The sequence below is a fragment of the Antechinus flavipes genome, chromosome 5 (assembly GCF_016432865.1).
Source record: "Antechinus flavipes isolate AdamAnt ecotype Samford, QLD, Australia chromosome 5, AdamAnt_v2, whole genome shotgun sequence".
Classification (NCBI taxonomy): domain Eukaryota; kingdom Metazoa; phylum Chordata; class Mammalia; order Dasyuromorphia; family Dasyuridae; genus Antechinus; species Antechinus flavipes.
The window spans coordinates 274,383,463-274,399,232 of NC_067402.1; the positions used below are offsets into that span (position 1 = coordinate 274,383,463).

Sequence of the window (15,770 nt, forward strand, 5' to 3'; positions counted from 1 at the left end):
TTTGCTCCCATCATTGCAAAAGCAAAGAGGGCTGCCGTGAAAATATGTGGATCATTTTATATTTTTTCTTTGTTTCATGGACTACCATAACTGAAATATCTTTTTTTTTTTTAAACTGAAATATCTTCACTAAGTGGCCTGCCTACTGATAATGTGTCTCTGTATTTAGCCTAACTGGTCCTAGGAAATCAGTTCCCACCTCCTGCCAAGGTCATGTGAAACCTTTCTATCATAGTATAATCTTCCAGGGCTTACGTTTCACTGGGGCAATGTGGCCATAGAATAGGATTTTGTGGAACATTCAAAATGTATAATGAGGTATAATTTCCTAGCATTGTGAGCTATCCAAAGGGATAATGGGCTGTCCCATAGAACTCGATTTCCCTCTTGCTGGTGACATTTTCAGAGATTGAAGGATCACTTGGTTAGGTTTTCTTACTAAGATTCTTATTCTGATTGGATGGATGCTGTCCAAGGATTTATCCTTTTCAGAGATTCTTTGGATCTGTGGCTTTCCCTGCCTATTTTGGGGCTAGAGCTTTATTTTTCTTTCTGTTGTTTGTTAGACTGGAAGGCATTTGAGGGAAAGGATAATTTCATTCTTTGTCCTTGTATCCTGAGCATTTGATACTAAGTGCATGATAAATAAATTCTTATTTAGTAACTATTTAATTCAAAAATCAAACATTATAAATGAATATCTCTGGTTTTTATTACTTTTTCATTTCAAAAACCTCCTTTGCTTCCTTGAGAAGATTTTTAATCTTTTTTTTTTTTGGCTTTGGTCTGTGTTTATTTCTGCTAGTTTATTGCTCTTTGATTTAATTGGGCATCACTGGGTGTTTGCAAATCTTAAAGCTCAAAATAAATTTGAGCTATTATTATTTTTTTAAAGCATAGGAAGGCCTTTCAATGTTTGTTGTGGCTTTTTCTGTTATTCTGTTATATTGATTCAAATAACTTTATTTTTTTAAGGTATGGTTTGGAGAAGATCTTCCTCTAAGTCCCCGAAGTCCCCTGACTCCCCGTCATGGGCCAGGTTTGGCAGATGTTTGCCAGTATGATGAATGGATAGCAGTACGCCATGAAGCTACTTTGGTACCTATGCAGGAAGATTTGACAATCTGGCTAAATGGTTTATTGGGTAAGGCTTTGAGATCTACTTTGGAGTGAATTCTAAGGGAAATATGATTTGGATTGCCATTATATGCGTGCGTGTGTGTGCGTGTCTGTGTGTGTACACGCACATGCGTGTGCCTTCCCATGTGTATATTCAGACTTGGGCAAGATTTACACGCAAATTTTAGGATTGAATATTGAGAAAACTGTTATGACTGATGTGATCACCATGCTCAAGCTAATTTAAAAATTTTAAGTACTTACATTGGCAGATGTATGACTTTTTAAATTTCATGCTTTTATTATTCTCTCTGTTCACATAGCCACTCTCTTAGTTCAGGTCCCTATTATCTCTTGCCTGGACCACTGTAATATTTTTCAAATTTATCTTCTAGCCTCCAATCTCCCTACTCCAGTCCTTCTTCCCCTCAGCTGCCAAAATGATTTTACTAGTAAAATAATGGTGGGATTTTTTTGTTTTTGTTTTTTTTGCTTGAATTTGGTGTCTTTGGAAGAATGGTCATTTTTAATTCTTTTTTTAGGTGTTGATGTCAAGGCAGAAAGATTATTAGAAGAACTTGATAATGGTGTCCTTCTGTGCCAGCTGATCAATGTATTGCAAAACACAATTAAAACATGTTGTGATTCTGAGGAACTAGAAGTAAGTCACCTTTAAAAAAATTTTTTGTAATAGTGTTATAATCTAAAATTAATTTCTTTTCATTAACTTATTTTAATGTTTATCTAAGGTTTCACATTAGCAGAGATGGTCACAGACTCTAATTTTGTACCAGAAATACCCTTTTATCCTCCACCAATTCCTTAGTCTAATGTTTAAAGCTCTCTACAGGCTAATCTAGTTTCTTTTTTCATCCTTACCTCTTCACATTTTCTTTTCTATTGTATATCCTTTATTCTAGCCAATCTGGACCACTCCCTATACCCTGAGTTAAAACTTATTCTCAGGTTAAAAATAATTACAAGATGATCACCATGTAAATGTAAGCTATGTCTCTCTGGAAAACAAAGCCCAGCCCCACCATCTCCATAATTCATTTTCATAATCCCTTTTGATTTATGGTATATGTGAGTCTTCCATTTTAGTAAAATAAGCTTCATTCCTGTATTCTTTTCTTATATGAAAAAATCAGGTCACTTTTGAATTGAAAAAAAAAGTATAATTTCCTCAGATTTGCTTGTATCATTCCCTGTGTTTAAACTGCCCTCTCAGTTTATAGTCTTCATTCACTAATTTTTGAACACAACCTTCAAATGCCACTTTTAATATGAAGGCTTCCAGAAGTGATTTTTCTCTCTGAGTTAAGTTCCACAAACATTGATTAAGCTCCTGTATGCAAGACCTTGAAAATTCAGTGAAGAAATGGTTCAAGCCCTGCCCTCAAAGGATTTACAATTTCATTGGGAGATTAGACATGTGTCTAAATTAAGTGTTAGGATAGGTCAGAATGTACTCGGTGCTTTAGAGGAATCAGGAGCCATGAGAGATCTGGAATAGGAGGTTTCTCTTGGGAGTGTGTTTGGGGAGATATGGCATGGTGAATGTAGGAAAGAAGGTAGGCCTTCAAGGAAGGCTTAACATGTGGTGACATGATGAGGCCGTCCTAGGAAAAGAGAGGCCCACTCTGGTCAGACTGGTGGGCCAATGCTTGGAAAGTGGAACGAGAGTATGAAAACGAAGAGTAAGAAAGAAGTGGATGATCGTTGGACCAAATTACAGAGGGTTGTAAATACCTGGATTAGGAGCTGGTCCTCGGGTTGCTTGGTATTAGGATCTTAATTCTCTTAATAGATTGTGAGCTACTTGAAACCAGGCCTTTTCATGCTAATTTTAACTGGGCTATTTTCCTAAGAAAACAATACCGAAATGAATAGAATTGAAAGGAAATTAGACTATAATGAAAGGAAAATGAAATATAACAATTGTTTGGGTTTTTTCCCCCAAATCAATTTTATTCTGTAACTATTATATAGCTATAGTTAATGTAAAGTTTATTTTTTAACTTATAATAATATATTTCTGTTTTATCCTTTTTTGATTTCTATATATTTTTAATTTCTAGGATTTTCCAATGAGAAAAATTCCCTGTAAAAAAGATGCCCCATCAGGCTCATTCTTTGCTAGAGACAATACTGCCAACTTCCTTCACTGGTGCAGGCGTGTTGGTGTTGATGAAACTTACCTCTTTGAATCTGAAGGTTTAGGTGATTATTTCACTATTTTTAAATGTTTGATAAATCATATTTGTATCATTCACTTTCCTTTTAATCCTCTAAATAACATACTCAAATGGCAGACCTTGAATCTCCTGAAAGACTTGACACAATTGGAAAATTACACATATTCTGAGTCACTAGTATTTCAGTCCTTATCCACTGATGACAATCTTCATCTGGAAAACTTTCCACACAGAACTTAGTTGATATACTTAAATGAACTGATTTCAGAAATCTTCTTAATTGAACTTGCAACCCTGTGTTAGCAGTTAACATTTACATTAAGTGGTGCTCTAGAAAGATGAATTGCTACTTATTTCTCTTCAAATTGAACATAAAAAGCAGCAGATATTCTGCTCATTGTCCAGATGAAATGGTCATACTTTTCGACCACCACTGCCACCCCATCTACTATGAACCAAGTGTATTAAGTGCATTATGCATCCTATCTCATTTGATCCTCACAACAACCCTGGGAGGTAAGATCCATTGATATCCACATTTTATCAACGAGGAAACTGAGGCAAACATTAATTACTTGCTTGGGCAAGTCTCCCAGTTAGTGATTGTCTGAGGTGAGATTTGAACTCGAGTCTTCCTGACTCCAGCCAGACCCAGTGTACTGTGACATGCCCTAGTTGCTAGCGATTAATTACCATTCAAGGATTATTGATGTGGTCTTTGCATTAACTTTAAATTAACACAAACATCTATATGAAGGCTAAAGTGATGTGATAATTTGATACAGGCTCTTAGAGAACATTTTGCCCAAATATGGTTTCCTTCTGAGAAAGACATAAATGAAACACAAAAGTTCTTTGAGTTTTTATCAAATCAGGGATGCTGATCCTTTTTGTCATCTTTATGACAGGCCTTGTTTCCAGAAGTCCTCAGCAGGAGCTGGTTCTGTCTCAGACCCATTTTCCTTTCTCTGGGAGAAAGTAAGAAAGAACTTTTCACTTTGCCTTCCTGGTGAGAAAGTATTTCACCATGGATGTACTTGATTCCAGAGCTATTCAGAAGGAACCAAATCATGAAATGTGGTTTCTAAGCTAAACACTTAGTGTTATCGGTGTGTTCTGAGGAACTCTTGAGATGTTTGGCCTTTGTTTGGACCTCTGCCTCTATTTGCCAGGATCTTGCAAGCAGTGCTTCAGTAGAGGAATAGAATTCTGAAGTAATCCCCGGGGTATTCTTGCAGCCAGAGAGATGAAGCAGACCATGTAACATATTTCCAGGAGAAATGCCCCAGTGGCTAAGCTATTTAAAATCGCTTTCCATCCTCTAGTAGTTAGGCTTATGCTGACTACTTTAGAACAATAACTTCTGTCTGGAAAATATAAAGAAATCCAAGTCACAGGCTATCCTACGTCTCATATGGGAAAGTATGCCAGCTAGTAGCAAGCCAGCTCCTATAGCATTATTGGATTAATATTTTAAAACCTTCCATTACTTTTCAGTACAAAATGAGAAAAAGATAAAAATAAACAGAAGAGAAAAGCTAAAACACAGGGAAAGGAGAGTTTTAAATTTAGGCTGGTCAATTTCCATTTTCAGTACAACTAGCATGAATTCCCATAGTCACTATTACTTAAGCCAGAAACAAGGATTCTCTTCTTACTCTCACACATCACATTTAGAGAATGCTCTTCATTTTTGAGGTTCTGTACCTTCGGTTGCTGTCCTTTAGAAGTAGATAATAGGGATGTTCCAGAAGATGAAAATGCATCAGAGGAACCCAGTAACTTGCCAAGTAAAAGAAAGGTAATTGATGGTACAAACACTAGAATGTCGTTCTGGCTAAAACCAGATTAGGTCTTAGCTCCTCAGGTTTTGTTCCATGATAGCATTAGCCCTGGGGAAATATAAAAAGTTATGGTTTCAAATCTTGATTTTTTTTTTGTAAGTGAGAAATTTTATAAGTAGCAGAACACAGTTTACACAGTTCAGTCTTCTTCAACCTTTCCTTATTAGACATGTTTTATATTTGTGATAGAGAAATATCTAAAGAACGTGAAAATTTTTGGTATAAAAATGTGGGTCTTAGAATATCTTGCCTTTCAGAGGTTCTTGTTACTTTTCTTAGATAACGGTCAGATTGATAGTCTTTTACTTTGTTCAACAATTCAGTGAAACAGTTCAAGAAAGATTTATACAATGGCAGAAATGAAACTATGTCTGCTGTCAGAGGACTTACACTTAAACCCTTGGCTTTTTTTTCACAGCTCTCTTTCATGCTAAAAGAAAAATTTACTTGTTTAATTTTGAACAATAAAATACAACTTTTTATTTTCCAGTTTTACACAAAGATCCTAGACAGGTTTATCTTTGCCTTCTGGAAATTGGGAGAATTGTATCAAGGTATGTCATCAGTAAAATTATAGACTTTTGATGCTTTAATTTTTAAAAAATAATTAGCCATTTTACTTTAGGGCAAAGGAATGCCTTACCAGCAAATATAATCATTAGAACAAAGGAACTGAACTTACTTCACACATTTCTTTTTCTTTTATCAGTTAAGAAAATAGAATAAATAAATATCTTTCCATCTAGTATACTGTGTCATAATAGGTTAGTAGAAAGGTATTATCTAAATGGATGACCTGAAGTATGTCATTCTTTTTCCCCCCCAAAATGATTATAATTGTGTTGATCTTTAATCAGCTCCTAAGGTATTTTTTCTTCTCAAAAGAACTTTAATTTTAATTTTGGAATGATAGTCTTTTGTGTTTTGGAATGACTTCTGTTTATATTTGTAAAATAGTTTACATATAAATTGAGAAAAGACAAAAGCTACAGCTGTCCAAAGAGAAGTAAGTCCTCTTTAAATATGAAAGGGAGTCATTCAGGATGACTTTAAGATGAAACCACATGGACTCTCCTGTTTCCCAACCTATACTCATGGTGTTCCCCAAGTGGTCCAACAGATAGCAGATTGATAGATGACAATGAGACTTGGAATACAAGAGTGTCTAAAGAATTAAACACGAATATCAGAAGACAATGGAGAGATACAAGATGGCTGTGGTTGGTTACAAACAACATATAACCAGTGAAACATTTAGAAGAAGTGTACTCTTAAGATGTTATCCAGTAAATGTAGAGGATGAGGATTAGTAAGTGGAGGAAGCCTCTTAATTTCAGGAATTAAGAAACTCTCATCAGTCCCAATAAAATGCTTTTATGATGTTACTGGGCCATTAACATCCTTATTGTAAATCTGATGAGATGTGTTTGTTGCAGGGACCAGTATTATCTTTACATCACTTGCACCAGATTTTACCTCAATAACCTTTTGTTCTTTTCTTCCCTCAACACTATCTTCCTTTTTCCTCCACCAGATATGGGGTTGAACCACCTGTATTAATAAAACTTGAGAAAGAGATAGAACTAGAAGAAACCTTGCTAAATACTTCTGGGTCTCTCCTACCAGAAAGCCCACCAAAGACCTGCTGTCATCATGGAGAGCTCCATGAAGCTGTAAGTACCAGTCATACTGGCCAACTTTATATGATTTTTTCTTCCCTTGACCCTTGGCTTCAACTGCAGTAGTGAGTAGGGGTATGCTTTGATTATAGCTGAAGAAAGGCCGCTTTAAGTTGTAAATATCAAATAGTTCTTAGGCCTGGGAAAGACTTCATTATTTCTTGGATTTTTATATTCTTTCTTAGTACTTGATTCACAAGATAACATGAGAGGAATGACTGCTTATTCACTTGTCCTACCTACACTTTTGGAAAGTGATCATTTTAAATGCAATAGACACATTTTAGTTGTCTATAGTTTTTAAAAAATATGGTCTAAAAAAATTCTTTACCAGAATATAAAATATTCATCAATGCTGATATAGTTCATCAACACAATAAAACTAATAATAGCAGTATTAGAATGTGCAATGGTGATACGCTAATGACTATCATCATGGACAAAAAATTAAAATTACTTCTTTTAGAGTCACTCTACTTTGTTTTAGATTATGGCCTAAAGCTATGATGGTTAAAGACATTAATAGTATTCAGATAGAGAAGTATTGAGATAGGGATTGGATCATTGATCTCATTAGTATCAAAAATTCTCAGGTACCAACACGGATCAGCCCTTGCTGTGCCACTTTTAGACTTGGAGAACTGCCTTGAGAACTAAGGGATTAAGTGACTTTTCCCAGTGTCACACAGCTGAGTGACTTGAACCTGTAATTTCTTGGCCTGTAGGACAGCTCTCCATCCCTACCACCTGCTGCCCCAGCATTCAGCTACTCAGTCTAAACTAGTATTCTTTCAGGAAATGGAAGCAATTTCCTTCCTGAAGGGATTGAATCATTCTGCTTAGAATATAAAGAAAAATGCAAAACACATTTTTTAAAAAATGTTTTTGTTTTACACATTTATCTAGAGACATTGTAGTGTCTTAAGTGTCATAGCTAAAGATAGAAATTGAGCTAATGTCGATGTGAATAGAGAATTGTTATTAGCAAATTCATTTTTTCAGGCCTATTTTTAGTTTTATTTTTAAACTTAAGTTATATGAGTCATGTAATAAGTTGTTATATCCTGTACCTTCCTGAGAATTATTAAAACATTGTTTGAGGTTGGTGACCCCCACACCCACCCCAGGAAACACAATTGTATTTCATAGAATTTCTGAAATCTAAGCATTTTGTCTCATAGTGACAGGTGGCAATAAATAAAATAAACCAAGGAAATCGCAGTTCAGACAAATGACAGATGCCTTTTGTTAACTAAAGGAAATGTGACTCTAATTAATGAGTTTTATATGGTAGCTGTAGACATCTCAAGTTTTTCTTTAGCCACATAAGAGTAGGTCTGAATTTATAGGCATATGTAACTATTAGAAATCAATGTTATTGCTTTATGAGTTTACTTTCTATGTAGGTATCTGCACCAAAAGGACAAATCCAAAAAATATGGCTTATTTCTTTAGGAATTTCCTTTTGGTTTGTTGTTTGGGACCAGTTCCCAGAACTCTTAAAAGTAACTATCCAGTGTTTTCAGTTTGGTCTGGACATCCATCCTTACCAGCTTCCTTAGGAATAAAATGGTTCTTAAAAACAATTTTTGAGTCTTCATTCTTCAATTTGATTTCACCATTCATGATAGTTCATATGTTAACTTCACTTTCAATACAGTTGTTATACTGAGTCCTAAATTTTGGTTGAAAATTTAGGTTAAGCACATCGCTGAAGATCCTCCATGCAGTTGTTCTCATCGATTTTCCATTGAGTATCTGTCTGAGGGACGCTACAGATTAGGAGACAAAATACTTTTCATAAGAGTAAGTATATTCTATGTTTGAGTGTGTGTGTTGCTGTTGTTGTATATACCTTACTTTAGAATGTTGACCTTTATTTGATTATTTCTGAAGTAGCAAGATGTATTTAGAAGAAAAAGAGTGTTTTTTGGGGGGGTGGGGGATTTGGCATTAAAAAATGGAATTTTTGCTGCAGTCACCATGATTTTTATTTCTAGTGGATTATATGTATAGTTTTCTGAGGTGTAGAGATGAATAGAATAGGATATTTTTGTCTTAACTTGCAAGAAGAAAAAGGAAAGATACCATATGTAAAAATAAATTGGAATTAGTGAAAATAAAAAGGAAACGGAGCATCAAAGCCTGTGGACCCTAAAGAAAAGACTGTTGATTTAAATTATCAATGAAATAACATCTAAGCACTCTGGTGGCTATACCGCATGCTTGATCTCCAGCTTTGTCTTTGCTCTGGGTTCTTATTTTTGTCATCATAAGAGGATAAAAAGCCAAGATTTTGCTCTTTTATAAGGTAATATAACAGCTGCTTGTATCATTGTCTGCTCTGTTCCTAACTTGAGAAGGTAGTAGGAACAGGTTCCTATGGATGAGTTTACTCCCATGGTCTCTTCCATTTCAAGCTTAATCTTTATTTTCAAACCTCCATCCAATTTCTGTATTTTTTTCCTTTCATTAATTCTATCTGGTCTTTCTCCTCAGCTGACTAATATTCCCTTCAGCTTACTCAATATTCCAACAAATAGCTCTCTATTAGCTGAATGACTTTTCAAGTCTCTAGTCATATGTGGAGATGAGTTTTGTGAAGTGTACAATTTCTCATAGCTGCTTCACGACAGATAGCTGGAATATGCCTGGCATTTTAAAATCCACAATTTGATTTGACATATCATGCCAGTAGGCGACCATTCTATAGAATACAGAATATAGATCACTATCTATTCCCTATGCCTCTGCATCCCATAGAACTCATTCAAGATGAGATGTAAATCTCAAGATTTTCTTTCCCCTTTTTTTACTTGGACAGATGCTTCATGGCAAACACGTGATGGTTCGTGTTGGTGGAGGTTGGGATACCCTTCAAGGTTTTCTGCTTAAATATGACCCCTGTCGAGTGTTGCAATTTGCAACTCTGGAGCAAAAAATCCTTGCGTTTCAAAAAGGCATTTCTAATGAGAGCATTCCCGATTCACCTGCCAGAACCCCCCCACCACCTTTAATGGATCCAATGTCGGCTGTCAATATGATTCAGAAGCAGAATTCGAGACCTGGCACACCAGTTTCTGTACTGAGGGCCAGGGAGAAGCAGACCATTAGCAAACGCCCTCAGTCTCCTGCTCGGGCATGTGCTACACCTACACTGCCTCTGCCCAGCTCACTAAAAGCTGGTCACTCAAACTCTGGGCGTTCTAAAGCACCAAATTCAACAACAACAGCTTCTCCTCAACATCTCACGGGTTCAAAAGGAGCACCAAAGAAACCACTGGCTCTTGCCCATCCAGTCAGTAAAAGCACTTCTTCCCCTGGTTCGTTGAGGACTGCATCGAGTGTCTCTGAGTCTCTACGCAAACGGGTCTTGTCCCCTGACCACTCCAAAGTCAGGTGCCCACCAGTGCAGAATTCAGGGAGCAGGCCTCCTGCTGCTCATCTTTCCCAGAAGTCTTCTGGGCAGTTGAAGCACAATTCAGTTTCTTGCAAGCACAGTGCAGCGTCTCACTCAGCCTCACCAAAGCCCCTCAAGCTTCCCACAGCAAATGGCCAGCTAAGATCTAAGCCTTCTCCGTCTCTTCAGTCCCCAGCAAAACTAGCAAAACCCAGCACTAAAAGCACAACAGAAAGACCAGCAGCAGCACACGCTCAGCCACCCAGCAGAAGGCCGCAGACGGCGAGAGCCCAGCCCCAGAAGTTCAAATCAGCCCAGAATTTAAAGCAGCTAGTTTCTGCAGCCTCAGGTTTTCCTGCAAAAACAGCTTGCGTGGCCACCTTGTTGGGACCGAATGGTAAAAATGTGCCTTCTGAGACAAAAAAACAGTCCCAGAATAAGAGTAAAGGCATCCCGGCAGGGTCTGGCCTCTCTGAGTCTTCTGCACGTACCCCATTGTCAGTTGTCAAGCTTTCCCAGTCTTCCACCAAAACACAGACTTTAGTAAAGGCTGTTCTGCCTACCCCAAAGGGTCAGCCTTTGGTGAAAACCCCACCAAAGTGTGGCAAAACCGTGGCTCTGGCAACCAAGAAATTGCTCTTGTCTGGGAAGGAAACGGTCAGTGACAACGACAAACCCTCTCTGAAGAAAAAGGAGGATGACCATTATTTTGTTTTGACTGGAAATAAGAAAGCTAGAAAGTAACTAAAAAGGAGTGAGCACAGGAAGTAAGAAGAAAAGGATCTAATTTATATGTTCAAGATCTTCAGTGAGTTCTTTTCAATTTGTTGTGTCTGAATGTGCAGCAGTTAGCTGTACTGAGATAAAACACAAAACACCAAACACGGCAGAGAACACTGGATTTGAGTAAGAAGACCTGGGTTTGAATTCTTTCCGTTATCTGTGGGCATCCCATTGGGTAAGCCTTAGTTCCCTCATCTATAAAATGAGGGCACGTGAGTGGATCTTAAAGGTTACATCCAGCTCTGAATAATTGGGCATATTCAGCAAAAGATGGCACCTAGGAGCTTCGAGCTGGGGGCGCACTGTGACAGTGTCTCTAATGCGAATGGCTTCCCATTATGCTCGTGTCTTTGTGTGCAAGAAAAGCTGAAATGTTCAAGAACACTACTGATATTATGGCTACATCCAGTGCCAGTCTAGGAAAATGTCAGCTCTAAGGTTGTGATATATGTCCTTTAAGCAATACTAAACTCTTGTTTGTAGCTTTGGCCTTTGTATATGGCAAAGTCATCGTGCACCTACCTTTCCTGTTCAGCACTGCCAATGATGCATAAAGCCAACTATCACTGGTTGCTAATGATTGCTCTGAATTACTGTAGCTTTTTTAGAACTATTTTAATTTTCTTGATCGGTGCCTCCAGATGGATTCTGGACTGACTCAACAAATACCTGTTATTGTCATGAATAACATTTTACTCTATAGGCTTAATTTATTGACTTACTAATACTGTACTGTAGATAAAATCTAAATCTGGTTCAGTCTGCTATCTGAAAACATGGAGATATCTTGTACTTAAGAAAGGGAAATGGTGTGCAAAGTTTATGCAGAAATGGATTCAGTAGCTTTTAGAAAAACATTTCCTAGCAATTGTTTTTTAACACTGTACATAAGAAGAGTTGACATTTATAAAGGTGAATGTCAGAATTCTTTTGGATTAAAATCTTTTAAGACAAGAAGTATATTTTGAGTAGTGCTATAAAAATTGGCTTTCAGAAAATAGTTTTCTCTTTTTCTTTGAGAGTGTAGCTTTGCCAATTTTAATCACTTTCTCAAAGTTATTCATTTTTTTTAACCTGGAACAAAGTTTCTTTAAAATTCAGATAATTTAGATAATCAGTGAGAAACATTTGGTTCCATAAACATAGCCCTGTAGTATGGAAGTGGAACTAAGTCATGTAATGATAATATAGTAGAAGGATGTGAAACTTGTAAATATTTTAAAGTGTTACATTTTTCAGCTCTAAAATTTAGGACATCATGCCTTTAGGGTATTTTTGTAATGTCGTTGTATACTTTCCTGCAGGTTTTTATAGTGAATCATGGCTTTTGTGCGTTTGATATATTTATAATGAAAGTCACAGTTTCCTTTAAAAAAAAAAAACAGTATACATTTTTAGAATCTTATTTTCAATGGCTTAAATTGATTGTCAATATTCTGCAGTCTAGAAAATAGGAAAGCCTTCTATAAAATATAAATGCCTTGTCTCTCTTAGATGCTCTTAATATACAGGGCTATGTAGGTCAGTTTTCGGAATGACCATAATGCTACAAATGTGGTTTCAAATAATTCAATTCAAAAAACATTTGTTAAATGTCTCCTGTGTACAAGACACTGTTAAGTGCTGGAAACTACAAAGATACAAAAAATTGCTGGTTTAAAAGGAATGTTCACCACATAGTTGCCCGTGGCCTACTGTATTCAGGCAGTTTGAGAAGACCCACCCATCATTTCAAAAACAATTCACTTTCTCCACAAAAGGTTCATAAATTATTGCTCTTATTAGCAAACTAAGAACTAATATAACATAATATATGGAGAAATGTTCACTGTTGAAACATACTAGCAGTATGATCCTAGACAAGCCCTTTAACCAGGAAAATGCCAACCTGCAGTGGGAGGTTCTGGGACCTCCCCATGTTAATGAAATCACAGGCTAGTCTCCATTCCTATTAGTGAATTAAAAGTTAATGCACTTTCAAGAGATAAGCAACTTGCATTTAAGAAAGATCAAGTCTATACTAAGACCAAGGATAACCTTTCTTTACTAATGGCCTTCTAGAACTTTAATATTTTTGTATTTTTGATATTTGAGGAAGCTAGTCTATTTTTTAAAAGCCTATCTAATATATACACAGTTCTGTATACTAAACTGTAGAGAATTAAAAATTTCTCTTGGCATCTAACATTTGTAAATTGAAGGAGTTGGACTGGAAGACCTCTGGTCTCCTTTCTGCTCTAGATTTGTGATTCTCTGATTTGGAACAGGATTGTCCTGGAGTCCACTGCTGCCTCATCAGCATATGGAGATCCCCCTACATCTCTCAAAAGCTGGATGAGAGCACAAACTTAGTCAAATCCTATCTCCAGGCTGGGCCTGGGAACAGTCTTCGTGTTTATCATCTGAGACCGTGTAGCAAACTTTACCAGGCTCACTGTTGGGTACCGTGAATTACTTGACTGTGCCAAGCTCTTGGAGACAATCTGCTATGTGACATAGATGAGTTGTGATATGTGTCCCTGCAAAAACACACACCAACCAAACCATGGCTCCAACCGTGGCTCCCAACAAAAACAACGTTTCTGTAGTGTGGCCTGTTAGTCCTGGAGACGTCCCTCTTCAGTCATTCTTGTGTCACACATCTATTCAATTAGTCATTGTTTTATCCTGTCCCAAGATTTTAACCACCTAAGCCAGTTAGTTTTCCTAATTGCCATTGAAATGTGTCCCAGATAACTACCATTTTGTTATAGTTTTCAGTATCTTTTAGATGTAACATTTTGATTTTAGACCAAGGAAGTCCCAGAGGTGAGAAGTGGGAGAGAATATTATTTTCAGAATTGTATTTTGTTATTTGATAAAGTTTGAGTGTACATATCAAATTACCAAAGCTCTTAGAAGAAGCAATCATGTTCACTTGATTAAAAAAAAAAAAGTGCAATAAGTTTTTAATTACTTTGCCACACTTTTATTAATGTAATGAATGTGTTAGGGCAAACTTCTAAAGAAATCACAACACTGATCCTTTTTAGATTATTTGGTCTTGAATAAGCTGCTGAAATTAAATATGGGCATAGATCTTTAAAAAGGACAGTGTTAATTGTCTATAATGCAATTATGTATGTGCTAGTGACTAAAAAAGTATTCCGCATTACCAAAAAGGTCTGGAATTCTTAATATCTACTTTTATGAAGACTCAATACTTGACTTTGAATTCACATATTTGTTGTATTGGTTTTCTTTTACTACACAACTTACTTTAAGTATTAAATATTCAAGTATTAAAATATAAAAACTCATGCCAAGTTTTAATGTCTTTTTTTAAAATGTATGTTTAGCTAAATGATTCACTTTCTGGTTTCAGAAACACATGGGGATCCCCTCCCCCTTTAACATATATTCCCAAAGGCATGACAACATGAGTCTTCCATACACATAATATTTATTTATAAGTCCTGTGCTTCATTTTGTACTATGTCTATTTATCATGGTGATCACTCCAGAGGCTGCATTTCTTTCCTTCCTTTCCCTCTCTCTGTTCTACAGAGCACCTACAGATGCTCTTGAAAACATTTTTTTTTCTTTTGGGATCTCTGAACCCTCCCAAAATATCTTGGGGTTACAGGCTAGCTTTCTTAAGGACCATGCCTTAAATCAAAACCAATCTGATTCTCATTGACCCAGGCCAAGCCCCATTTGGTTATTTTTTTGCTCCTGACTCAGTTTGAATGTAAATCATTTTTCTTTGGCCAGAAACCCTGACAGTCTTCCCCTCCCACATTTACTTCTTTATTTTGTTTTTTTTGTTTGTTTTTTTTTTTTTTTTTGATTAGGTGAAAGAGGAGATTTTTTGCCTTGATTGTTAATCACTGAATGAGCGCTGCCCCAGTAACCTCGACCTGTTAAAGACCTGTTAGGCCCCAGTCAAACTTAGACCTGTTAGCTTAAAATAGCCAAGGTCTCCCATTGCCTCCAGGACCATCTCCAGTCATCCTGATCTGTATGTGGCCACTGGACCCCAATGGCTCTGGAGGGAGGAGGGAGGCAGGTGACCTTGCCCAGCCCTCCCTCACTTAAATTCAATTCACTTGCATGTCATGGTGTCACTCCTCCCCTCCCCCCAATGTCTTGGTCCTCTTTGAGAACAAAGGACAAAAACCAACAACAACCCCTTTCAAATAAGCTACAGATTGAATGTCATTTGTATTTATGTCCTCACTTATTAGTTATCGAGTAAGTTGGAGGACTGTCCGTAGTAGGGGGTTGCCAGCAGAAGCCCCTACTCAGTCTTAAGCTCTGCTTGGCTGGGCTTGTTTCTTTACAGGCCTTTGAAAATGCCAGGCTACATTTCCATGTTTTAGTTTCCATGCTTTTTCTGGTACCCTTCCAACCATAAATCCTCTCACCTCCTCTCCATCTTTCCAAATTCCACCTTTCAACATCCATCTCAAGATCCATGTCGCCAAAGTCTTAACTACTTCAGTTCATACTGAGCTGTCTTCCCTCTTGGGGGATGTAATGTGCTTTCTAGATCCCCCCACACTGGGGGGCCAACATATACCGTCCAGATATACCATCCAGACTGGCTCTCTGGAGGCTCTCGGGACCAGCCCGAGTCCTTGGTCTTAGTGGGGGAGTGAAGAAGGCGGGAGACCCACGAGGATGGTCAAAGATGGAGTCCTTTATTTCAAGTCCTCTCAGCCCTTAAATACCTTAGTAGGATTACATCACTGAGCATGTGCCAACT

At 37.1% G+C, this 15,770-nt stretch overlaps 1 protein-coding gene across 1 annotated transcript; it reads left to right on the plus strand.

Moving 5' to 3' along the window:
• The first annotated feature begins 984 nt into the window (after positions 1-984).
• GAS2L3 (growth arrest specific 2 like 3) lies at positions 985-14,322 on the plus strand. The gene is made up of 7 exons (XM_052001705.1): positions 985-1,144; positions 1,662-1,780; positions 3,201-3,342; positions 5,652-5,715; positions 6,696-6,834; positions 8,539-8,646; positions 9,665-14,322. The coding sequence occupies exons 1-7, from the start codon at positions 1,105-1,107 to the stop codon at positions 10,982-10,984; spliced, it is 1,932 nt and encodes a 643-aa protein (XP_051857665.1). The 5' UTR covers positions 985-1,104; the 3' UTR covers positions 10,985-14,322.
• The last annotated feature ends 1,448 nt before the right edge of the window (positions 14,323-15,770 follow it).